At 45.2% G+C, this 26,229-nt stretch overlaps 1 protein-coding gene across 8 annotated transcripts in view; it reads right to left on the bottom strand.

The window, feature by feature from the left end:
- The window catches only part of Tenm4 (teneurin transmembrane protein 4), a 715,396-nt gene that overhangs the window by 53,416 nt on the left and 635,751 nt on the right, over window positions 1-26,229 (bottom strand). For all 8 annotated transcript variants that reach the window (XM_013511959.1, XM_013511956.1, XM_013511957.1 and 5 more), the window contains 5 exons: window positions 16,539-16,658; window positions 10,545-10,806; window positions 7,665-7,932; window positions 5,043-5,186; window positions 1,995-2,244 (listed from right to left, as the gene is read on the bottom strand). In XM_013511959.1, coding sequence (XP_013367413.1) covers window positions 1,995-2,244; window positions 5,043-5,186; window positions 7,665-7,932; window positions 10,545-10,806; window positions 16,539-16,658 — 1,044 coding nt within the window. The remainder of the gene's footprint in view (window positions 1-1,994; window positions 2,245-5,042; window positions 5,187-7,664; window positions 7,933-10,544; window positions 10,807-16,538; window positions 16,659-26,229) is intronic.

Here is a 26,229-nt window from a genome sequence, read left to right as displayed (position 1 = left end):
TTGACAGCAATGGTACTGTACAATACTGTAATAAATATAGACTTAGCAGCTATGACACTGATATATCTTATATTGGATATTACTTGTCAGTGAGTTCACTTACAAGCAGCTACGTATCACAGAAGAGCCATGGTTCCACCTGCACCAGCACTGCTGACTCAGGGGAAGAAGACTAGCGTGACACATTCTGCGGCTGTAACAAGGGCTGAGACAGGCATCAGAACAGCCACTTCCCTTCCCCATACAGACACACACCAGAGATACAGAGACCTCAGCTCTGCGTCTCTGCATGCATCCTGCCCTGCAAGACATTATCGCAACATGGGGAGCCTAAAAGAGCCTGCTCAGAATAGGAGACTGAATTAGAGACACACTGTAATTAGAAGGGAGGCAGAACATAGAGAGACAGGCATAGGGGAAAAGACTGAAGGAAAAGATATCAAAATGATAACATATTAATTAAATTTTCTCTCCAAATTTCATTTATTCCTCCCCTCCTTATTGACTGTATTACATGATCTCCCTGATACCTGTGGGGATACAGGGGCCTCTTATGTGAAAGATGTGGAAATGGAGGCCCAGAGAGGTTAACTGTTTTGTCCAGAGTTGTACAGCTTCTTTGCCAATATGAGCTGAGCCTCTGGTCCATGGCTCCTTCCACTGTAGCCCATGTTCACAGCAGAATGAAAAAAATACACTCAAGGGTTTCCTCTTTCTTGGCAGATGCCTATGCCAGTCAACCTCACAATAGAGAGAAGATAGACACAGAATATTCCACTGGTGGCCCATTTCTCACTGGGCATCCTACTTGATTTCCTATGAGCACACAGCATATCAGCTTCCCTCATTTGTCTGGGGTGTGTGTGTGTGTGTGTGTGTGTGTGTGTGTGTGTGTATGTGTGTGTAGGGGGAGAGGAGGCCAGAGGGGGTGCACTTATACTTTTAGGGCAATGTTGGCTGTGAGACAGCAAGCAAGCCTTACCCTTCTTTCATGTGTATGTTATAGAATCAGATTCTTTAACAGAGTGTAACTTTGCAAGGCATTAAGACAGGTGACAATTCTTTAATGAGACAGAGCTGTATAATGGTCTTTTGGATTTAGGTCCACCCTTCTAGGAGCTGGACCTTGGACAAAGTCTTTACATTCCCCAAGCCTCCTCTTTCTCATCTGTCAAAGTGGGACAATGATAAACACTTCACAGAACTGTTAAACTTAGCAAACAGAGGAGCCAACCTTTTCCCTGCCCACTTTGGAGGAAAGTGCTCCAGCTGAAGGGCCTGACCTGCTCACATGGACCCCAGCCCAGGAGACAGGTGGATCCCATTCCCTAAAACAGTCTGGAGGGAACTTGGCACACCTTTTTCTGAAAGAGAGTGGGGACTCCACAGTCTTTAGAGCACAGCTCCTCCATATTCTGGTAGAGCCCACCCACTCCATGACAGTTTTCTGATTCTAAAAAGATCTGGTTTAGGGAAGCAGATGAAAAATACTGAGCCCTTCTTTGAGCTATAAGAGTGGCTGTACTCCATCAGTCCTGGTCAGGAGGATGCAAAAGCTGAGCCAGCAGGTTCTGCAGCACCCAGGGAACAGAGGCAGTGCCTGAGTTAGTCTGTGGGGTTAGCTCACTATTGTCCAGCTGAAGGGAAATGCTGCTAACTCTGATGAGTTTTAATAACAGGCCCAAACCTGGTGACACTGACATAGGACCCTGGTCCATTATATCATCTCTTGTTCATATAAAAAGACTCACGTGATGAAGTCTAATCTGTTTCGTGCTACAAAGCAAAAAAGATTAAATGGCTCCAGCGAGTCTGTCAGTGGCCAGTTGCCTTCCACAGTACCTGGTGACAAGCACGTCTCCCTATCCCAAGAGTGGCTGGGAAGTGAAGTTTTCCAGAGTCTGGCAGGCCAAGCTCCACCCTGGCCCACTTCTCTGGGCCCTTTGGTGGCAAGGGATCATCTCCAGAAACAGGAGAGACACCTCGTTACGTACCTCAGCTCCAGGATGTTGGTGACGTTTCCAGAGGGGAAGATCCTGCGGATGTAGTTGAAGTCACCCACATAGAGGCTCCCATCGGAGCCACAAGTGAGGGCCACAGGGGCCAGGAGCTTGTTACCATCAGCAAGGCCATTGCAGCTGGGGCAAGAGATGCTTCTCCGGCGCCCGTTACCCATGATGCTGCCGATGACGGGCGGCTGCTGAGACACAAACTGGTTCTCCCCATTCCCTTTGTGCAGGATGCCTGAGATGAGGGGAGGAACAGAATCACCGAGGGACCAGGGAGAGGGTCCCTGTTCTTGTGGTCACCACAGTCACCTTGATTTTGCGTAGCACGCGAGGCCTCTGCCGACTGCTTCCGGACTCATCTGCCCAGACTGTGCCTCAATCCCCCAGGGACCTCAGCAGGCCACAGCGCTTTAACCATTTACTTCTCACCTAAATCCTGGAAGATGGCACTGTTCTTACCAGCCCTGTAACAGAAGGCACAGACCAGGCAGCTCGCTCAGGCTACACAGACAAGGAAAGGAGAGCCCTGGAGTCCGGCAAGGCCATTCAGCTGCCTGCCTCTTAGGCTGCACGTTTAGCAGGCAGCCTGTCCACATCTCTATGACAGTGTAGATTCTCTATTCCACTTTCTTGCTTTTCTCCTTTTTGATCAGTGCCACTTCAAGTATGGACATAATCTCTCTCCTTTCTGTATCCCCACTGCCTAGCATGGAACTCAACACAGAGTAGATACCAATAAATGTTTATGCAGACGAATGAACAAAACTCGCAGTCCCTTCTCTCCAAGGTGGAACCAGAGACTGGGGTTTTGCCAGGTATTGCTACTAAGGAGTTGACCTCAGATCTTGCAGAGAGCTCTCTTCTGATTTTACTGCCCTAGGGCCTCAGTTTCCCACCACCACAATTCGACAACTGACCTAAATGACTTGTGAGTTTTCTCCATGTGTATGCTGTTTCTTTTCATTCCGGATCATCTTTTCCTGCCTGATATTACTACAGCTGCCTACCTGGGCCCTGCTTCCTGCCTGCTACACTGAAGCTTGTGTGGGTTTTGGCTTTTTTAGATCACAAACATCTTCCTTCAAGCTATCACTTTTTAGCTTTGCAAAAGCTGTCCTTTATTCAATGAACTTCTTTAATTTTTTTTTTTTTCTGGTTTTTCTCTGGTACCGGGAACCGAACTCACGACCTTGCGCTTGCCAGGCAGGCGCTTTGCCGCTGAGCTAAATCCCCAGCCCCTATCTTTAGTTTTTTATGTCCAATCAATTCTACTTTAAACTTTGTAATTTTTTTAGGTCTTTGAAAATCCTTTCCTGAGATTTTAAAGGCTATTCTTCTATATTTTTGTCCATTAATTTTGAATTGCTCTCTTTTACATTTAGATGTTTATAAAATATTTAAATTTACTTTGTATGTGGTGTGAAGTGGGGATTCAGTGTAATTTTTTGCCTACATATTGAGCCAACCACTTCCTGTGTCGATTTTTAAAGCACCCACCCATTCTCCACTGAAATGTGATGCTACATCTACCATGTACCAAGTACCTATTTTTTATGTGGTATGCCACAGAAATTCCCAGTTACCCCCAGATACCTCTCCCATATACCCTTTCCTTCATCTGTAGCTATAGAACTCCTGACATCTAGCTGGAACAGCTAGCTGGAACAGCTACCTGGAACAGCCACCTGGAACAGCTTACAGTCTCACCCCTCCACCCCCATATCCCTGGGGGCAGCTCCATCCGTGACTACATCCTGGCCAATGCCATGTAAGTTGCAGTGGTGTGGGCAGCTGCTCAGGGAAGGGGGATCTGTAATGGGAAGGGCTTGCTTGTCCTTTTCTTCCTTGCTGGTTGGAAAGTGGATGTAAGGGCTAGAACTAAAGTGATCACCTTGGGCTATGCTGGGGTGAAGAACACCTGAGTGTACCAAGGAGCGAGGAGGAGACTGGCTTCCGACCTTGCAGCCCTGCTCTATCTGCCACCTGGCTTGTAGGTGAGCGAGTTAGCAACTCTAACCAGTTTGCAATTCTGTAATTTGGCTTTTCTGATACTTGGGGCCACACCTGGTTTTAAATACTGCTCACAGGTCAGTTCCTAAACTCCTTGCTCTGACCCATGGAATTTAGTTCTCTGTCTCTGTGCCAGCACCACATAATTTTAGATTTTGAGGTTTTCTAATTTAGTATAATATCTGGTGATTCCATTTTCTGGGTTCTTACTTTCAAGACTGCCTTACCTACTTAAAAATCTTTATTTTATCATAAATTTTATAATTAATTTGTCAACTTCCTCCCAAAACCTGCTGTGGCTTTAACAGACATGCACTGCCTTTTAGATTAGCCAGGAGACATGTGACATCATTATCATGTTTAGTTGCCCCATGCTGGAACACGGTCAGAAGTACAGATGTGACTGTGGTACTTGCATGCTTTCAAGCTCTCAGAGGCCTCTGGATGCAGTCCAAAGTCCTAATCTGCTTACCCTGGGCTCCCACTGCTCAAGTCCCAGCGTTGGCTTTGGCCACAATTCCCTTCATCTCATTCTCTACTAAAATTGGGATGGACCTTCTCTCCAGTTACTCTTCTTCCTTGCTACAGCACTTTGATGTATGCTGGGCTCTCTGCTAGAATGACCCCCTTCCTTGGTACACAAGGCTAATCCTGTAGTCCTCTAAGATCCCTCTGCCCCTAGGGACACCTTGATGAACTAAGATACTGGAGCAAGGTGCCTCTTAAGTCTCTGTTTATCCTGCACCTTTCTCATGGCTTATGGCATGTACTGAAATTGCCTGGAGAGAATTTATCTCTGCCCACATAAAGTCTTGAGGCCTCTCATTTCTGCATCACCAGTGCCTAGGATGGTGACAGGGTCAGGGCACATACCCAGGTAATATTTGTTGTCAGGCTTCTGACTGGCTGAGAACATAGGAGCTCATCTTATTTAAAGTGTGCATTTTTTGGTCTGGAGGATCAGCAGATAGAACACCACATTCCACCCCAACCTGGCTGAAGGAATTCCGTTATTCTACTCACCACTTTGGATGTTGAGGGCATGATGCTTGTCCAGGCTCCACCCTCCAAGCTTGGATGCATCGATTTCATAACCCTGCAGCACTGCTGTTCTTTTTTCCCACAGAATCAGATCTGGGCAGGACTCGTATTCATAACCCACGGAAACTGTCCAGAGTAAGAGGAACAAGATATACAGATGAACAAAGCCTCTTCCTTGGCCCTTTGCATGGGAGGCCCTCTGCTTGTCTTGGGCAGAACAGGAAAACAGGATCCTATATCTACCTGGGAACCAGAATACTGTGAAATACTAACACAGCTTTGCTAAGCCTTAAAATTTTTTGTTTTGAAGAACAAATGACCATTATTGTGAAAAGTTAAACAAATGTACTGAATACTTTAAAAAAATTCAGGTGAATCAATTCCAGGGAAGTAATCTTTAATATGTGAAATATTTTATGCACGAAAGTCGTCACTATAGCATTATTTGTAGTAGTGGGAAATTAGAATTAATCAAAGGCTCAAAAAGATGAGAAGCTAAGTAAACCTAACCATGTCCAATGCAGCCACTGGAAATTATGGTTGTGAAGGCCGTGTGGTGAGACAGGAAGTGCTTACGCACTAATATTCAGTTGAAAAGACTGGTTATTTTCAGTAACTTATCTGTGCTAAGTAAAACAAAACACACAAAAGCCCCCAAATTTCCAGATGAAAAATAGAAAGCAACTTAAAGTACTAGCAAAGAGTTGTGTTTGTTATAGGATCACATGACTTTTTTCCTTTTCTCAAATTTTTATGAATGAATGTAAGATTGCTTTTGTAAAGAAAAATAAAACACATTTCATTTGTAATGAATACATGGGGTACTTTTTTGGTACTGGGAACTGAATTCAGGACCTTGTGCTTGCCAGCCTGGCACTGTGCCACTGAGCTATATCCCCGGCCCTACATGGGGTGCTTTTAAAGCTGGATGTGCTTTGAGTTTTCAAAGCTTGAAAAGGGCCTGGTTTCTCTTGTTTCATAAAACCAGCTCCCCGGAAGATCCCTGGGAGGAAGGCTACACAGGGCAGGCTCTCACCTTGGGAGGGTGATTAGGAGAGACAGGCATGCCACCTTGCTTCTCGTATCTCGGGATGGAGGGATTATTTTGCATTGGGCAATATCCTATGACATGTTTGAGAGAGGAGTAAACAGCTGTACTAAATGCATTTAGTACGTTTAACTTTTCACAATAATATACAATTGGTCTTTAAAAATAAAAATGGTTCTAAGTTTCAGCAATGCTGTGTCGGTATTCAACTGGTTCTGGTTCCCAGGTAGAAATCTTAGTTTCTTGTAAAACATGTTTGAGCATCTACAGCAAGAGGGGAGTGGGCGGGAAGATGTGACCGTGCCCTCTTCCCCATGACCTGAGTCCTGCTAGCAGTCACTGTGCCTCCTCCTGGTCACTGGTGAGCTCAGCCCTGAGACTTCACTGTGTAGACCCTTCCCCTTTTAACTGGCTGGTGAGCACTAAATACATTCATTTCACCTGTAGAAGTCAAAACACTTTCGCTTACAGCTGTGACGCATTCTGCAGGACTGTGAACAGTGAGGGATAGCGTCTGTGTCTGAGGTGTGCCATCAGGAAAAGGAGGAGGATGCACCCTACTGTAAAGATGAGGTAGTTCTGAGCTGTGCAACCTTGGGACTTCTCTGGGCCTTAGCTTCCTCATGCAGAATTTAGGTATAATGATGCCATACGAGGTGGTTGTAAGGATTCACTGAGATACAAGTATATGAGGGAGCACCTTGCCCACAGGAGGCACTCAAGGGTCAGGCTCTTATTTCCTCCCCACACTTTGCCTTTTGCCTCTTTCCCTCCTTCCTTTCTTCCTAAAAACAGCTTTACTTCTCTGCTCCCTCATTCCGCCTTTGCCTGCAAAGGAAATGGCACTGGAGTAGGGTTTGAGATGAGAAGAGATTTGCTGGGCTGTTACTATTAAGTTGTTGGTGTATTCTCCCTGCAGGGGTCAAGACTGCTAATGCCCACTCTGCACCCTGCAGGGACATGCTCTGCTCCGGAAGTTGAAAGGAGTTCAGCCAGGTTCGGAAACCCAAGGTCTCAGTGGGGCAGGGGAAGCTATACCCAGCTTCCGCTTCATCTCTACCAAGGACAGCAATAACAACAGAGGTAACTTCTCTGCCTGGAAATAAGATCATGAGGCCTAAAATGCATTTTGGATGAAGGGAGTGTTTTAGCTCCTGTACCTTGCAAAAATGAAAGAAGCCTGGATTTTCAGCTCCTCTATTTTAACGTGTACGGTCAGGCAGGATGGCTGTGGCATGGCCAGGCAACATCCCTAGATTCTACCTTTATGGCATTTAAATCTCTTAGCCCATCACATACTACCATGGTATTTTCTGAGGGCCATTTGGTGGTGTAGCCATTTTTAATGGTAAAATTTCCCACATTCAGGTCTTTCCATCCATTCTTTTATGTTCCAGAAGGCCATTAAGAGGTCTTACAGGCCAGTTAAGCTTGAGGTGTTTTTGATCTGACATGAGAAAGGGGGTTATGATGTAGCCAGAGAGGTGGAAAGATCTCCCTCCCCCAGGTACTCGTTCTCTGAGGATAGCACTGTTTTCTGTGGGGAGGAGGCTTACCGAAGGCTTCAGAGAGCCCAAACACCTTCTGGTTGTAGACATCTGTCTTGTCCCAGATGAAATAATAGGATAGTTCTGGTGCCGCAGCAAACCACTTTCGGAAGAGGCGGCCCTCAACCGCCACCATGAGGTGGACCTTCATGAGGTTGAAGGGGATTGTAGGGTGGGTGAGGCTGATCCTCAGGACGGACTTGTAGCCTGGTGTGCGGCTGCTCAGGTAGCTCAGTCTTATCTTGCAGCCCGAGATGGCAATTTCCTCCTGCAGAGCCTGGAGCAGAGACAGACCCCAAGGAATGGTCACTGAGTCAACCAGGGGACGGGAGATGGCCACAGCCACAAGACTCTGTGTTTTCAGGAGGCAGAAGACAGCAGAGGGGAGGAGGTAAGGTGGAGAAGAGGAATAAAAACAGAGGGGGATGAAGAAGATGATGAGGAGGGAGGGGAACAAAGGATGAGAAAGGAGAAAAGGAACTTAGGGAAAAGGAAAACAAATCAGTAGACTTTGGTTTGGAGCCAACACTTATGTGGTGTAGCCCAGCACAGGCCACCTTGCCTCAGTGAGCCCTGGGTTCCCCTTCTGTGTAACAGGCATGATATACCCACTCTTCCATGCAACTGGCAGGAATGCACAGGATAATGCATATCGGATACTTAGCAGAATGCAGGCTCTGATTCACTAACTGTGTTGTTCTAAAAAAAAAAAAACAAAAAAACTCAGGGAACCTCTGTGTCCATTTCCTCACAGGATGAGCACAGCATGGAGGGAAGTTACGCTTGAGAAGTGCCTGACACGTTGATGCTACTAAGACAGCGGTGCTGCAGGTGCTGGCAGTGCTGGAAGCAGGGGCTGCTAGGAAGAGGTTCTTTTCTCTCCAACTAATGAGGACAGCTGCCTGAGAAGAAGGATGGCTTCGCTCTCGAACCTTTCCTAAAGGAAGATCTGTCTCCAGTAGCCATTCTTTCTAGGGAAGTAAACAGAGACTACGCAAAGTTGGCCAAACCAGTTATCAGGCAGAGCTGACATCACAGCCTGGCAAAGACCTGCTCTAATGGCCCTACTCAGCTCAGAGGCCAAATGGCAGCATGGAGTTTCTGTGCCGAGTCTCAGGTCCCCACTCAAGGGCCCTGTCAGATGAACAGAGTGGTGGGGAAGGCAGTGCTTTATCTGCGTGGTATGGTGGGCTCAGACCCAAGACAGAGAGAGCTGATGACAGCCAGATGATCAGGCAAGTGGCAACCACAGAAACTGTCATGAGCTTGGTGCTCTGGGTTCTCTTTCAAGAAGGGACCATTAAGTTAATTGAGTCTAACTCCCCATTCAAGGGACAACGATTATTTTACCCTTGTTTACAGAGGAAGTGGGCCTTTTTCCTTCTGTCCATTCCATAGAAGGGCGTGAACCACCACCTAATCCTGCTCTCCTGAAATAGGAAGTTCTGGTGATTGGGCTAAAACCAAGGCTGTGTTCCACAATCAGATTACAAATTCTAGGAGATGCAGGCTGTACCCTGTGGTGAACCACAGGCAGGGCTCAGGTGCTATCCTGATGCTCATATGAATATTTTCCTTCATGATTCTGATTTCCCATCACTTGGAAAGGCTAGACAATGATAGACCTGGGAAAACCCAAGTATTTGTTTTTGTGTGTTTTTGGAGTCTAACAATAAGGAAAGTTTGTACCCCAGCTAGACCTATAGGCACCCAGCCAGCTCTGGGAGCATTGTAAAGAGGGTGTGACCTTGAACCTCATTTGTTCCAAAGTCCCTGCTCTTGGGGGAAAATGTCTAGCTGGAGCTAAGGCAGGGTTGAGTAACAAATTAGTTCTCTCCAGCAAGTTCTGTCTCCACTGACAACCATTTCATAAGAAAGGTCAGCCTGGTCATTCAGACAGGAGCTAGGAGCTGAATCTCTGAAAAGGAGTGTGCTTTCAACCTGTGAGTGTAATAAGAATTTTGAAATGGTTGTATTTCCTTCTTGTGGGCTAGTGTTGGAAGCCATGCAACAGGGCACACGCAGAGAGATGTGTTTGCTCAGCCAAGCGTGAAATACACACACATAAATGTATAAACTCTGCTCTGCCAGCACCCGGGCAATCCATTACCATGCACATCGCCCAAGTTCTCATTAGGCAGGGGAGATGACAGGAGCTCCTGCTCTGCCACCTCACCCCTTCCCCAGCCCTTCCTTTCTGCCCTTAGAAATCAGGTTGGGGACGCCAGAGAACATGCAACTTGGTAGGGCTTTGTTAAGCAAAGACTTTATCTTGATTTCCATCAGATTACAAAGCATCTTTCCTAATTATTTCCCTTTAATGATAATTAAGTAAAACACTTGAGTATATAGATTTGAGTCAAAGTAATTCTTAATTGGCATGAAGGCAGCGTGTGTTAAATAATTTTAATAATAATAACAATAACAATAGTTAAAATATATTGAGCACTTACTAGGTGTCTGACATAGTGCTAAGTACCTCATATGCATTTTTCTCATTTAATCTTTATTATAATGTTCACTATTTGGGATCCTGCGGCTTATTCCTCTTGGTAGAACCTATTATTATTAATACTTTAAACAGAAATACCGGGAGACGGAACACCCTGGAAGCTGCAGAAAAAGAGAGCAGAAGTGAGCTAAATGGCAGCGTAGAGGGAGGGGGAACTAACTATAAGCCTGAGTGCACCAGGTAGGTCAACCAGCCTCATGTGTTTTCAGCACATAGGACAGGGGCCCTCATGTCCGGACACCATGCCTGCTGTAGGACTTGGTAGCAGGATTCTGCGAGGTGGGCCATAACAGGGAGCTTTCCTTTTTCTATTCTTTCTGAGATCCTACACCACCCCCTCAAATGAAATAAAAGCATGGCAAAATGCAGTTAGGTACCTGAATTTCTGGCACGATAGGACCTTTCTCTGTACAGGAGCTGGCGAAGGATGTCAGTGGGGATGGAGACACGACCGGGTTAGGGCGAGCGAAGTTGCTAAGGTCACAGCTAGGAATCTCATTCTCCTCATGCCTCATGACAATGGTTTCCATGACAAAGAAACGATTCCAGGGTAGCCAGAGGGTGTGCTCCTGGGTGATGAAAGGTGCCCGCTCGAACCTCAGGATGATGGAGATGCCACCATTTGTGACCAAGTCAAAGCTGTGGGAGCGGGGAGTTGCAGAGAAAGCAGGACGATGATGAGGAAGAGACAGAAAGGAGAGAAAATTACACAAAACCTTTGAGCCCGTGGTGAGAGAGACTCCAACACCTAGAGCAGGGGTGGTGAACCTGTGGCACGTGTGTTACTGTGTTTTCCTTTTAAGATTAAAGATGTCAATGTAGAATTATTTTTTCTAAACTAAAACTTCAGTATTCAAGTTTAATTGCAGTGTTGGCACTTTGTGACAAGTAGGTGGGTTTTGGGTTGTAGACTGGCACTCAGTCTCTAAAATGTTCGCCATCACTGACCTAGAGACGCAACTGTGCCCGCAGACAGGGACAGTGATTCCAGAAAGCATCTGTTGCTGTCAAGTGATTCACCATAGAGAATTTACTGAAGCCAAATTAATCACTGCAACAGTCATTTTCCAGGGCACAGGAGAGCTGAGGACCTGGCTGCTCTCCTCCTGGTACAACTGGCGTCTAAACTGTGTCAGAGCTAAAGCCTGGTAAAGTCGCCGTAAAAAAAGCAGAGAATGCTCTGACCTGGGGGTTAGGAATCTTAAGCCCAATCTTGATTCTGTCATTAACTACAGTGTGGTCTTAAGTAAATCACTTAGCATTTCTGATCCTCAATTTTCTTGTCTGTCAAATGCAAAGGTTCGAGTGGATTGTTTTTAATTGACTCAGATTCTGTAACTACTGCAATTCTGGCTCTTATTAAGATGATTACTCAACAAAGACCTTTGCAATTACAAAATAGCTGAGTTGTTTAGAGACAGCACAATTAGATCCTGTATGGCACAGTACAGTACAGTATCTTATGAGGGAAGGGGAGCCAGATGACAGAGCATCAAGCACCCAGGTGAGATGAGATCACTGTGACAGGCTGAGGGCCTGCAGCCTGGCCTCTGCTCACAGAGCTCTGGGGGCGGAGGGCATCCGAGGCCTGGTTCTGTCTCTGCTACCACACCTAACAGGCCTGTGTCCCCAGGCCCTTCCCCAGCCTAGATGATTCCCCCCACCCGGGGCCTCTTTTATTCTAGACTTGCAGGGGACATTACAGGCAGAATCTTCCTTGTTTCACTCCTGCAACTATCTCTTTTTTTGCTTAATAAAATATTTTTTGTTAGTACATGTTTGCAGTACATAATGATTACATTCACTGTGGGGAACTGGTACAAATAGGTAACACGTTTCAATTATTTTTTTTCTCCCCTTCCTCTCCACCCCTGTTTTTTTCTTCTTAACATTTTTTCTTTTTTGCTAGCATCACATTTATTTCTTTTGTAAGTCTTTATCAAGTTAATGATCATAAACACAGATTAACAGCCAGACCAACAAGCCAAAAAACATATAAGACACATAAGACAATTGTACTAAATCAAGGTACACTTTTTTAGATGCATGGTCCATACCACCCCGAAAATATCCTGCACCCAAATAAGACCCAGCCAGAAAAATGCCGGCGGCTCATTAACTCCCATCACCTGCAGACAAACCTAGCAAGGCACTTGCTCTCCCAGACCTTGGCACGGATACTTTATTGTTGAAAATCCAAGGAAAATGAGTCACATTTATATACCTCAATGTTTCTGATGGTGCCCAGCTCCCAAGGGAGCCTGATCCATGGTTCCATAGCCACAGGCTCAGAGGCTAGTGAGCTCAGGTCATGGACAAACGGAAAGGAAGCCCAGGCATAAACCAAGGACACCCACTAATCCTGTAAGCCAGGTCTGCTTAGCCAAGTAGACTGGATGGCTGTGTCTAAGGACCCATGTTTAGCATGCAGCAAGATCTCAGACTAGAATTTTCTGTCCTTTCTCCCATTAAGACATAAAACGTTGCATAAAATCCAGTAACTGCTGAACCATTGGAGGGGAACCCATCAGTCATTTGACAGAGCCCCGCTCCCAATATGAGGCTCTAGTCCTTTCAACAGAATCCCCATCTAGAGACTGTTTAGCTCCAACTCGCTCACTTCTGGTACAAGGATCTTGCTGTATCCATGGGAACACTGGCCCATCTTTGGCTAGGTATAGCTCCAGATCTTTTTACAAAAAATTGAAAAAAAAATTTTGAGAATTGTACCTGGGTCCCCCTTCTTCTAGGTCCTTATTCATTGAGCCTGGCTGTACCTGCTGAAATGACCTCAGACTGGTCTCTTTCTTCTGCCCTGCATCACTGCTTTAAGACCTAGAGACGGTGGTCCTGTGCATCTGCCACCCTTGGCTGTCATGGCTCTTTGGACAAAGTCCTTTTAAGATACATGTCTAACGTCTGTTCTTATCTTGTTTTTTTTGAACCATTCAAACGTCATCTCCTCCACACAGCCTTACCCAGCCAGGATTCTGGTCCCCACCCCAACTTCCACACAGCATGTCCAGTCCTGTTTTTGAAGCCCATGTTACATTATCCTGAAACTGCTCATTAGCTCTTGGGCCAGGGACATTGATTCTCCTGGCAATCGAGGGCCAAGCCGAGTGCTTGATGGTTAAAAATTAATAGAATGAATGCATGAGTGACACTGCCAACTACTTCTGAACTTACTGTCTGCTGAATATTCAAAATCCTTTCTTAGTTGTGTTGGTGCTGTAAGCCCGTGCAGTGTTTGCCTGTGCAACTGATTTGAGAGACCCTAGAGCAGGATCTCACCTTCACCCTGATGAATCCACTCTGGGGGACTAAGCCCACTGCTCCAGCTTGTTCTTCCTCTCTTTAGAGGCTACAAGGATTTTATATCCAACTGTCCTATCCTGGTGCCAAATCCGGCTCTTGTTAGATGGTACTCCCCAGATTTAGGTGCACCAGCTCTAAAGACAACTCTTCTGTCCTCTTTAGGAACTTCTTACCCACTGGGCCTGCTCCTCATTCGGCCCTTCCTTTGCCACTTGGGAAGAAGAAGCCAGGTGCCACCATCCTTTAATGAAGGGAAACACCAGGGCAGGTATTTATTTTGGATCAAGAGTTAACAATATCTACAGTTCTGGGAAAACACTCAGAGAACCACTTTTCTGTCACAGAACTAATAGCATCTGTGCTTTGACAGAACATTTTAAACTATCAAACAGAATTCTGGCCAGACTCACAAGCTCCCTGTATTGGAGGCCGAGTGTGGGGAGGGAGAGAAGGCAAACATGAAAAGACATACTCTCAAGGCCGGGAGCAGGCTGGGGCAGCTGGTCTTGCCAAGAGCTGAGCGTATGGGCCAGGGCCAGGCCTGCTCATCTGGCAGGCAAACCTTGTTGTGGATTTGAATGTGAATCTGACCCCAAAAGGAAGGCTGAGTTTTCAAAGGAAGCCCAAACAGTTTAGAGCTTGTTGGAACATAGCTACTTACTCCATAGGTGACTTCCAGTGCCTTTCAAACCTCAATTTCCTCATCTGTAAAATGAAGCTGACAATCATAATCACTTGGCAAGGTTAGTAACTGGATGGGTGATGGATGGGAAAAGCACAGGGCCCCACACATTCCCTGGGGGTCATGCTCTATCTAATCCCATTTTTCAATTCAGTGAACCTGAACTGTTTCTCTTGTCTGCTATTCTTTCAGTTTTTCTTCCTGACTTCTGTTTTCTGACTTTTAATGAGCTCTTTGGCTAACTTCTCTGTTACTGTTTTTTGTTTATGAGCTCCTATTAAGACTTCAAGCCTGTTATTTCAGTGTTGTGTGCACGTGTGTGCATGTGTCTGTGTGTGTAGGAGCTGGGGTGATGTCACGGTGTCTATTTGGAAAGCAAGGGTTACACAGACCAGTCAGACACAGGCCCTGGGCTCACAATGCATATATTTCTATCTCAGACTATATCTCTAGCCTTATGTTTTCTCCTAGCATAGAGAGAAGGGTCAAGGAAGGGTAGAGGGAGAGAGTCAACATGGTCCCTGTTCACAGGTAACAAATGGAGTTTCAGACATATGGGAACAAGTGACAACTTTCCCTTGTGTACAGTGTCTACTTTGAGAAGAAAATGTGAACCGCACAATGCATATGGTAAGAAATGAGCTGAAACACAAGCTCTATATGACAGTCCTTCTGGCTATTCTGCCATAACTTTGGAGGCAGATGGAGGAAACATCTCTCCCAGTGACCTCCATGCTCTCATGGCAGCAGAGACTGTAGTAGTGGCAGAAACAAGAGTCAAGGCCTAGAAGTGTAAGAGAGTGAGCTTCTCCTAAGGGAAGCCACACTTACACCAGGCTCTGATGTGTCTCATAGACCTATTCTAACCAAGCTCAGTGGGGTGTAAGGATGGACAATTTGCCATCATTCATGAATGACAGGCAAGTTTCACGACAAGAGCAGTCCTAGAAGTCTCTTTCTGAGGACTGTTTCCCAGCAGGTAATAATGTAGTTGGAACACCTGCTGCCTAGGATGTTTATGCCTCCATTTGCATAAACCAGGCAGCCCCAAGTGGGGAGGACAGCTTAACAGAGGAGATTCTTTTGTGCTCTAGTGGGCATCTGCACTGAGGCACCTCCTGGGCCAGAATGTGTGCCCATGAGGTCTGGCCAGGTTTGCCTTGGGGTACAGCTACCAGTCTCTTTCAGCTGGGTCCTCCCATTCACACAGAGCCTGGGGCTCCCCATGCGGAGCTTGCCAACCCCGTCTAGAAGGCACACATGTCTACAAACAGACGAGCCTCTACTTCATTATCACCTCGGCCGGGACATGTTCACATCTGATATTGGATTAAAGAGGTGCTAAAATCAATCAGGCTGGAGTGTAATTTCTAACACAGACTGAAAAAAAAAATCAACCTTATGTACCCACACTTAGCCAGATGGACTGCCACTACCTGATTTTATTAAAAATAGAGGACTTGTCAGTGCCAACAGCCTAAATATTCCACTTCCTTTCTATTCCTTCCTTTCTCTCCAAATACTCTCACTGCCTGCACTTGAATTTGACTCGGTGTCCATCCAATTCAGTTTGCAGCCAGAATCCTGGAAAGAATTAAGTTTGTGAACCAAGGTACCACTGTACCCTATCGCCATCTCCTTATTATTTGATAATTTGTACTTTTAATAAACTGATATTCATTACTTACTGTGTGCCAGACCTTGAAATACAGCAATGAATCCAAGTGGGACAGGGAACTAAGATTTATTGAACACCTATTATGGGCTGGGGATATAGCTCAGTGGTAGGGTACAGTGGTACCTTGGTTCATAAACTTAATTCTTTCCAGGATTCTGGCTGCAAACTGAATTGGATGGACACCGAGTCAAATTCAATGTTGACCTTATGGGGAAATTTGATTCAGTTCTTGTCCAGTTTGGTTTACTACTAGAATCTTGGAGAGAATGAAGTTCGTGAGCCAAATCACCACTGTACTTCACTCTACTGATGATTCTCAGAAGAATTAAAGGTTCAGGATTCAGTTACTACCCAAACTGCTTCAGTGACCTATGAATGGCTGAGATTTCTAAAGCCATCCAGCCTGCAGAAAATAGTCTGCGTGACAGTGTTTCCTATAAGTCATGGGGCAGGGTAACTTGGGAAAGGTACCCTATGCTTTCTCTGAGATCCAAATGAGAAGAGATTGCATATCTATAGCTAAATGGATGTAGTCCAGACTTAGACAAGGTCATACAACTTGTGAACCACAGAGCTGGCATTTGAATTCAGGCCTTCTGGTTTCAAGTGCCATCTTCTTTCCATGTCGTCAATCTAGCAGCAGCTATGGCAAGATCCAAGATCCCAAGAACCTTCATTCTTTCTGGCCCATACCTGCCATCTTGCCTGCTGACTGTGTATCCAAAGAGAGGGTTATTGACGAAACTGATGTTCACACCGACCAGAGGGGTCCCATCTGATGTCATCACTTGACCACGAATGACACACGCATGCCTGTGGAAAGAGAGAACAACATAATGTGCTATTCATGGTCAGAGCCGTGGTTAGGAGGGAAGTCCTAGAGGAGAAGACAGATGCCTGGTCACTTAGACACATATTATACCCAGGGGCTCATGTTACTCACTTCAGATCAACAATAGCTTTTTAAAGATATCACCCCAAGCTGTGGGTGGTGGTGTGTTCCTGCAATCCCAGGACTCTGGGAGGCTGAGGGAGGAGGATCGCAAGTTCAAGCTTAGCCTGTGCAACATACAGAGACCTTGTCTCAAAATCTAAAAAAAATAAGTAAGTAAAGCAATAAATAGGGCTGAGGATGTACTCAGTGTGAAGGCTGGGTTCAATCTCTAGTACCATAACAAACAAAAAGTATCACCTCAGTTTAAGGCATCAAAGTATTCTTTAAAGACATGTCCTTGGGAAGTGTTTTCGAGTGTCTGAGTTGGAGGTTGTTTTTCTGCGGACACCATATGAAGCTGTGAGGAAAAAAGGATCCTAGATGGCAGCGCGCTGTAGTGATGATGTAGATTGGGAATCACGTGCTCCGTGCTCAAGTCCAGCTCTGTTGTTTCCTAGCTCTCTGAGCTTGTGCAGATACATGATGGTTTTTGGAACCTCTTGTTTTATCACCCTGGTACAAAGGAGGCTCCATAGGTGGCAACAGCTATTACAGTCACTAACTGAATCATTAGGAGTGAATATATAAGACAGGGAGATGGACAGAGGGTACTCCCTCTCATCTGGCATTAGAGACAGAAGGGCAGATGCCAGCATCCCCAATACCCTCCACCCCCACTCTTCCCAGCTTGCCAGGGGAATGATGCTTAGTGCCCTTGTGCCTGCAGTGTTTCCACCTGCCTCAAATGTCATTCCCACCCCTCCCAACATCTTCACCCTGAAAGACCCACTTCAAAGGACACCCCTTCACTGAAGTCTCTCAGTGATTCAGTCTGTGCCCTTAATCAGACGAGTCCTTTTCCCCTACAAAGTCTGACACAAACACCTGGATCTCTCACAAAACTGTAACCTCTTCTCTCCACTAGACCAGCCCTCTGAGGGCAGGGCCAAGACTTCATTCTCACCACATTGCCTAGACTATGTCTGACCATTTCTGTAACCTGGGTCACAGTTAAAAAAGTTGGGGGGGGATTTATCAAATAAATGTGACAACTATACATCACCTAGAATAATGGCTTTCCACATACTTCAGAAATGGAATCCTTTTAGAGATTACCTTTTATAAGGACCCCAGAGTGGAAAACAAACCAAAAGAAACCAAAAGAAGATCCACCCTAGATGTAGCAGAGGTAAAGACTTTTTCTGTCCTGGGGTTCTCTGAAGGTTGCCCTGTGGAGCCTTCGTCTCTCTAGAGGAAAAAAAAAAAAGTCACTGAACTAATGGAACCCTCTCATTTTTAGTGGAGAGAACTGGGAGGTTACATTATTGGCCCAAAGCATGTAGGAAAGTGGTGGCTGAACCAAGCTTGACTCTGAATCTACAATTCTGGGACCAATGCTAGACCAGTTGGTTTACTATGAGCAATAGGTGGGAATGACAGTGCTGGCTGGTGTCAACAGGATGGTGGGGATACAGTCCTTTATGACAAGAAAAATCTGAGACAAAAAATGCAGGTGCTATTGCCCGTATAACTCTCTCCACTCACATGGTTTCAGACTTTTTTTTCTGGTCTAGGGAAAAGCTCCTGATGAGGCCCAGGGGCATTCATAAAAAAAGATCACAAACTCAGTCCTTGCTTTATTAGGTACCCACATCTCTAACTTCCTAGAGTGATAAACTTTTCTCTGTTTGATGAGAAAAGCAATTAACACCAGGCTTGTAGGCAGCTGGTCTCACTAATGTCAGCTTATCCTTTGTGAAGGTAAGAACAACTACCCACAATGCAGCAGGCCTGCCACCCCACCCTACCCCGCTCCACCTCACTCCACACAATCTGGTTAATGTTAATTCAGTCAGCGGTTTCCTTCCGAGGCCCTTGGTCTAAATGCAATTACATGGCAAACAAGTGAAGCAGGCGAGGCTCAGCAAAGACTTTCAGTCCTGCTCTGAAGGTCTCCCAATATATTTATGTGAAATTATCTCTCCGCTAATGGGAAAGATTTATTCCATCAATTATATTCAACTGGTACTGAGAGATGCTTTCTTTAATGGAGGACAATTGAATTTCTTATTGTTGGGACTTTGTCCAGAGAATTACTAACAGATCTCATCTCTTGATGCTGGTTACTATCCAGCCTTCTCCTGACATGTATACCTTTGGACTCTGCCTGGACGATAACCAGCCCTCTGGGATGGTTTCCTTCTGGGGGTTGCCTTGGCTGCTGCCCCTCATGCACATGTGGGCCAGCCTTCTCTGATTTATCTCTCTTTGGGGATTGCCTGATAATTGGTGAACCTTAAATCAGCACCATTTAGCTATCATGTAGCCTCTGATTTGGCAAACCAGCAGATCTAATTTTAATGCAGGCTCTTGTGGACTGCTCTTGGATTCTGGAGAAGATTAAGCTGACTCCATGTACTCCTCTAGGCCATAGAGTTCTCATGCCAAAGCAGGCATTTGGCTCAGAGATCAAGTCCTGGAGAAAAACACGTCTATCTACCTTCCATTTGACCATGATTTTCAGTTGTCAAGAAAATCCAGTTTAACATAAAGCCTTTCCTGGAGAAAAGCAGATGAGGAAGTTGGCTCTGTGGAGGCCTCTGAAATGTCTCATGTTACACTTTTCTGTTTAGGGCGATTTGCAAAGGTGTGAGTGTTAGGATTCTCAATGCTGGCTTTCTTCCTCTGCATTTGCAATGGACTCCAGCAGTGGTGTACTAGTATTTAACAACAGACTTTTAAAATCCCAGCTAAAATTTGTAGCACTTGCTCATTGCTGTGGCATGAATACTTCTATCGTGGCTGACGTCAGGCTACCAACAAGATGCACCTGAATTGGGAAGAGGTGCACAGCAGGATAAGAGGACCATCTGACTACTCCCATCATAGTCAACGACACTGTCACTTCAAAAGCAAATTGTAAAATATGTAGGAAGCTGTAAGTTTTGAGTATTTATACATTTTTAAAGTAATTTATTTAATTTTCTATATTTTAATTTTTAATAGTGGCTACATTTCGTAGCCAACTTCCACAATTTCCAAACACTTAATCTGTTTGTGTGGGCCGGTATGACCTTGCTTCCTCAAACCACTGGAACTCTGTCCCCACCCTAAGGGTCAGGTAGCTGCTTGGTGTTGGGGTTGTGGCTAAGCTACAGCTGCTGCTTTGAGTGTGAAATTCCCCAATGGAAGACAATACTGGTGAGAAGCCATTGACATGAGTTTCAAATCACTGTCATCAACTTGGCTTTCCAGCTAGCTCAGGTGGTCCTCTTCTCACCAGTCCTATATGTGATGTGTTTTATTTTCCTGGATCACTGTTTTGGTATAATGGGGTCTTGAGGTATTGTTTTCTCTGCATCTTTGAGTCCCTTCTACACTGTCATCACCTCAGTAAAGCTGTCACCAAGTCTTCCTGACTCAATTAATCACCTTCTCCTCTGGGCTCCTCTATATTTTACCAGTGTCTCTTTATTACTGTGACTGTCCTATGATGATATCATCCACATTCACAGAGTGCTTACATGTGAGCTAGAGGAGGACTGGGACCTCATCTTCAGGGGAAAGGGTAAGCATAGGATATTGCTTCATGATTGGTAAGTGAATAATGATCAAAAAACTAAAATCAGAGAGAAAAGACTTGCTCATTGTCACCCAGAAAGAAACTCAGTTGGCTGAGCTGATACTCAAAACTAGGACTTCTCACTTTCAAGTCCTTACTGTTTCCACTGTGTCATGTGTCTGAACCCACTAAAATGCACTTTAATATAAAAGCCAGGGCAGCTACTATGAGCCAGGCACTAACTTTAGGTGCTAAAGTTATGAAAAAGCATCATTCACAGTCTCCAATTACTTTTGCTAGAGCTCACAAAAGCCAGTTTGAAATGCCCTGGTGTAGTTGTCTCCAAATCAGGGAGTCAACACATGGGTTTGGCATATGTCAGGCAGCTGGGATACAAAACAAGCAATTAGGCTGGGTGAACTCTGCCAGGAGGGAACGCTCGCCAGGCCAGGGAGGTGACAAACATACTGGCATTAATCCAACTATACACTCAGCAAGGTGCCGTTGCTGATGGCACAGAGAGAAAGAAGATCTGTCTGAGGACAGTGGCCAGGTTTGGGATCGAGAGGGGAACATGTTGGAGAGACAAAACCACCACCAAGCGGAATGAAGCAAAGAAAAACCCAACCTTCTCTGTCATTCTGGGAGAAGGGGTAGAAATATCTCTGGGCAGGGGGTGTGGTTCTTAATTGTCTCTGGTAACTAACAGGGTGACTTTGGAGAGTCATCTGACCTGCGAACCTCCCTCCATCCTCTCATCTGTCAAGTGTGCTAAAGTTCTTCCCAACTGGGCATAAAACAGAATCCAACATCTGTTTAAGAATTTGTAATTGTTTTAATCTGGTGCTACACAAGCCAGCTCAAGTAGCCCCACTACAAGTGGCTTCAGAATCTTAATGGAGCTCGTACAAAGCTTACATGTGTCTCTGAAATGTTCTGCTATCTGGATCCCTTCGCCTATCTTGTTCACCTGAAAACTGCATCTTGCCTCTCCAGTGCATTCACCTGGCACTGTCCACTGCTTTTGCCCCATCTGACCTACTGCCGCATAAACTCTGAGTGCTGTCACACAACTAGACAATCTTTTTCCCCAGCACAGCAGGATCTCCTGGAAGACAAGACCAATGGCATCTTCCTCAGTGTTCTATTCCAAGCAATGGGTATGGCTGATGCTCATTTCTGAGTGGGCAAAGGAAAACCTCCTCTGAAACAGTTGCTTGCCTTGGCATTTGAAGGCAGGGCAGAGTGTAAACTCTTAATAGACTATTTACTAAATAAAGAAAGTGATGATGTGCTTCTGTTACTTAAGGTGAGAGTGATGTCAGAGAACTTTGAGCTACTTGACCTTGCCAGGGATATGGTTAGATGCCTAGGGCTGCGAGGAGTAGGCCTTTTCATGAGGTTGACCCAAAATGCCTCCCAAGGCCAAGATCCCTTCCCCTGGAGGGCTCGCTTGGCCTCTGCCTGCATTTCTTGCTTGAAAAACTTTACAAAAAGACAAAGAATCCTCGAGATTAAGTTATGCATTATTCAGTGTATATTGCACAAGGAGATAAAGGAAAAACAGCTTTTACTTTCTCTCTTTTTTTAAAAGAATGCACTAATTAAGCTGGTATTCAGGAGATTGGAAAAAAAGTCACTTGTGATCTAGCGAGTAACTATAGGCTTTCTTTGCTTTAGAGTATTTACTGCTCTATGCTGTCACTGGTTATGTAAGTCACTCCTTTGCATTATATTGTATTCTTTAAATGGATTTATATGCCTGGCTTATACAAACTCTTAAACTGCTGCCTGCAAACTCCTGCTGACTGAATGAGATCTTCACAGCATCTACCGCAATTTATCCAAGTCTTGTAAGAACATTACCTGGGCCTAGATAGGAAGCCTCATTTGGCAACCTGACAAATAACCACCACTTGGTGGGGATGTGATTCCTGTGACAGCCTGACACTGTCCACTGCAGTTTCAAAGACCATCTGTCCAGCCTGGCCACACAGTGTGATCTGTAAAGTATTCTTCCTACTTTTCCATCTGATGTTCTGCCTTAGTTTCCTTAGCCAACTTTTCCAGCCTGATGTCTTTCATTCATATAATTTTCTTGGGAGTGCCCCAATCATGAAATGTTAGAGTCTGAAGACACCTTGCCAGTCATTTCTTTCAAACTTCTCATGGTACAGGCAAGAAAATAAAATGCATATAGGGACTAGACTTCCCCATTTTTGCAGCGAGATGCCAGTGAGCGAAGATTCAATGCAGGACCCACCAATTTTTTTTTTTTTTTTTTTTCCCACCAATTTTGATCCATGACAATCTGAAACAGTCACTTCCTTCCCAAGTTACTTACTATCGAACATACCTAACGGAATCTAAATTTGTCTTAGTTGGCTCAAAATCTAGAGTTACCATCAACAGGGCAGGGCTCTTACTTGACTGCATGTCCTTTCTGCAAACATTCTTAAGCAGGATCCTTTGATATATTTGTTTGTAAATTGTTTGTATGTGTCAGCATCAACTGATATTGGAAAACAAAATATCACTTAGTAAGAGATTTAGTGGATACAAATTCATATTTCAGATAGCTTTCTTGGTAATTTTGAATCTTTTGGCTAACTTGTCAGCCAGGACAAGAGTGAGTAGTAGTATGTTGAACCTCATACAGATGCTGAGGAAGGCTGTCCTCAGAGCAGGAGACCCATTTCTCTACCATTTTCATGCTGGTGTGTAATTGTACTGTCAGTATTTTCCTCCTTTTCTGGTTATACTGCAGAAATCTTCTTAAGCCACTTGACTTTTTTATGAGTAGGTCTAGTTAAGAACAGATATACACATACACACACACACACAAACACATCTGTACGCACACACTCAATAATTAATTAGTGTGGATATACTGGCTCTGTTTCTTATTGCTGCTTTAGACATATAACCAAGTAAATAGGGACCAATGGAGCAAATTCGTGAAAATCATATTCTATAGGAATAAAACATTCTTGCTTTTTTATTTTTAAGATAAAGGTAAATATAAATAGAAGACCTAATGTTTTCCTTCCTGTACTAAATAGACTACTTTGCGACCACTGCACCATTTAAAATGGTAGAGGTGAGGTAAATGCTTTGTATGAAAAATAAACTTTAAAAGATACATATTGTTATATTTAAAAGCCAACTTCTTGTTGTGTTTCACTCTTGATAGCTTAGGCCAAAATTCTTCCTTCATTTACTACGTGTGTCTTTCAATGATCTTAGACCAAAACCAATGAAACTTGATCTAATCGCTATACTTTATCCTTTCTGCCACATTAGGGGGTGGGAGTTGGATCAGGTCTTCCCTTGTGGTACTTTGTAATCTAAGATCTCACTTTCCAAACTTTATCAATTAAAAAGAACTTTAAATTTTTTAACCTATATTTAGTAACTCAGTGTCCTAGGTACAGACAGAATTCAAATTGTCTAGCTGGGCACCTGAAGCCCTTCAGGGTCTGGCATCTGCCATCTCTTGGGTTCTACCTAGCAAGTCCTCCCAGTGTGACTGTAATACATCCCATGAGTTGAGTCAGAGCACCCAGACTCTGCCCAAGTGCCCATTTTCCATTTGGAACTGGCTCAGTTCAGACTTTACCAGAAGCTTCTATATGTCTTGCTGGGAATGTTGAATATATATGAGACAGAAGGACTCTAATTCATCACAAACATGATGCCGCCATAGACCATTTTGAGTACATTTCTGGAGAGGGAAGAGGAAATGCAGACTCCTTTGTGTGGGTACTAGGATTTAACCTTTGAGCTGCAACATTCGTCAGAGTGACTGTGTCCAAGCTTCTCATTCACTGGTGAGAATGTGATTGTTCTCTGGGATGGTGCAGTACTTCCCACTGAGGCCACCCAATGACAAGATGGCTCAGCAGCTTCTGGTGTCCTCAGGAATCTCAGGTCCTAGCTCCTGGAGAGCCCAGAAGCCACTCCTCTGTGGCCTCCTAGTTTAATGAGGCTGCCAAGATCCTGCAGGCACTGAGGAAGCATGAGCTTCCAGCCTGAAGCTCTAACAGCCCACACAGGGGATAACCTCACTGCTGAATGCTGATGCTTTGAGTCTCCTCCTACAAGAATCTTCTAGAATATTTTCTGTTAGCTGGCAAAGGTGCATATATGAGTCCTTGACTATTTACAATACTTGCTCACTAGCTGGGTGAGGGAGAACCAAGATGGAGTGAGGGTGGCCAGCAGAGTGCAAGGCTCCTGCCTGGCCAGGTCTGGGGACATGCATGTCTGAGAAACACTGTCACTGTGCATAGGGACATGAGACATGTGGTGCATGTCTGAGAGGCTGTTCTTATGTGGTGCACCCAGAGATCCGCTTCTCAGGGGACTGTCAGGAGGTGGTTTGTGCTGTTACAGAAACATGAGGCAGCCAGCTCTAACATGAGCCCAGATACAGCCCCCCCGTGGATAAGTTCATTCTGTGATTGTGTGTCCTGCCTTCCTGTCAGGGCAGAGGGCAGGGCCTGCTTCATCAGGAAAGGGAGACTAGAATACAGCATGACCAGACCCACTTACAGCGCAATGGTGGGGGAAATGCAGCTGTAGAAAGCCCTACCCAACAGGTCTGATCTGAGTTGTATAGCAGCATACAGGTGACATTTAAGAGAAATAGTAACTCAAGGGACAAAGGAAGAGGATGTGATGGGTGACAGGCATAGCATACCATCTGGGTATGGATGCGCTGTGTGTCACCAGGTAGTAATTTCTATGTCCTTAAGCATAGCAAGAGTGGAGCTTCAGACCTAGCCACGGTGAGTGCAGAAACCAGGCAAAGGGAGTGACGCTTGAGTGGTAGCTTCACCAAGTGCTTATATCAGGAACTCAGGCATAGAAACTGATCTGAGATTCAAGAACTACACAGAAATCTGCTCAGCAGAGCTGGCAAGTTGTGGACCAGACAGAAAAACGGTAGGCAGGATGTTTGGCTGAGTGGCTGGCTGGGCTTGCTCTGAGGTCCTCTCTTCTGATGGGGATTAGGCCCAGCCAGGGGCCTACAGGTCAGAGCCACACGTCCCCACAGTCGGGGGAGGAGGAGGCAGAAGCAAGTGGGGTGGGATCTCTGGCCTCTGCCCAGTTCCCCTCAGGGGTCACGTGTGTCCCTGTCAGAGTCCCACTGTGAGACTCACTCTGAGGCTGTATGTCCTGACCTATGTTCTCCACTGAGGACAACTTTTGCCTGGGAGGCCTGGCTTTCCAATTATTTTAAATTCTTTTTTTTGTTTTTGGTTTTCTCCGGTACCGGGAACCGAACTCACGACCTTGCACTTGCCAGGCAGGCACTTTGCCACTGAGCTAAATCCCCAGCCCCTAAATATTTTAAATTCTTATTGTCTGAAGTTTATCAGCATTGGATGGAAATACAGCAAGCCTCTGACCTACAAACACTGGAGTTAAAGTTTGTGACTTAGGACTCTAGGGTCTCAAGGATGCAGGCTCAGCTGCTAACCTGCAGAGGCAGGAAAGTTTCCCCCTCTACCGCAAAGGGTCTGTTGAGGTCAAGGGGCCATTCACCTCTGCCATCCTAGGTGCTAGGACATTTGTCAGTATGCTCTACTGTGATGCTTCTCGCCATGATTCTCATTTTCCTTCCAGTTGTAGTGACACCAAAACCTGTGTGAATACTAACCCTACGGCTCATGCTAACGTGGACACTATTGTTATTAGTGATAGGGGCCACTGACAGTAAACGCTTACTTCTACAACATCTATACACTGTGTATCTCATTTAATCCTCACAACATTCCCATGAGAGATGGACTGTGATGCTCACATGACAGGGGAGGAGAACAATGCACAGACAGATTAAAAGGCCCAAGACCACACAGTAGATGGCGGGTCTGGGCTCCAAG

Source organism: Chinchilla lanigera, unplaced genomic scaffold (genome assembly GCF_000276665.1).
Source record: "Chinchilla lanigera isolate Chin_1 unplaced genomic scaffold, ChiLan1.0 scaffold00013, whole genome shotgun sequence".
NCBI classification, from domain to species: Eukaryota; Metazoa; Chordata; class Mammalia; order Rodentia; family Chinchillidae; genus Chinchilla; species Chinchilla lanigera.
This window is presented reverse-complemented; position numbering and strand designations above follow the sequence as displayed.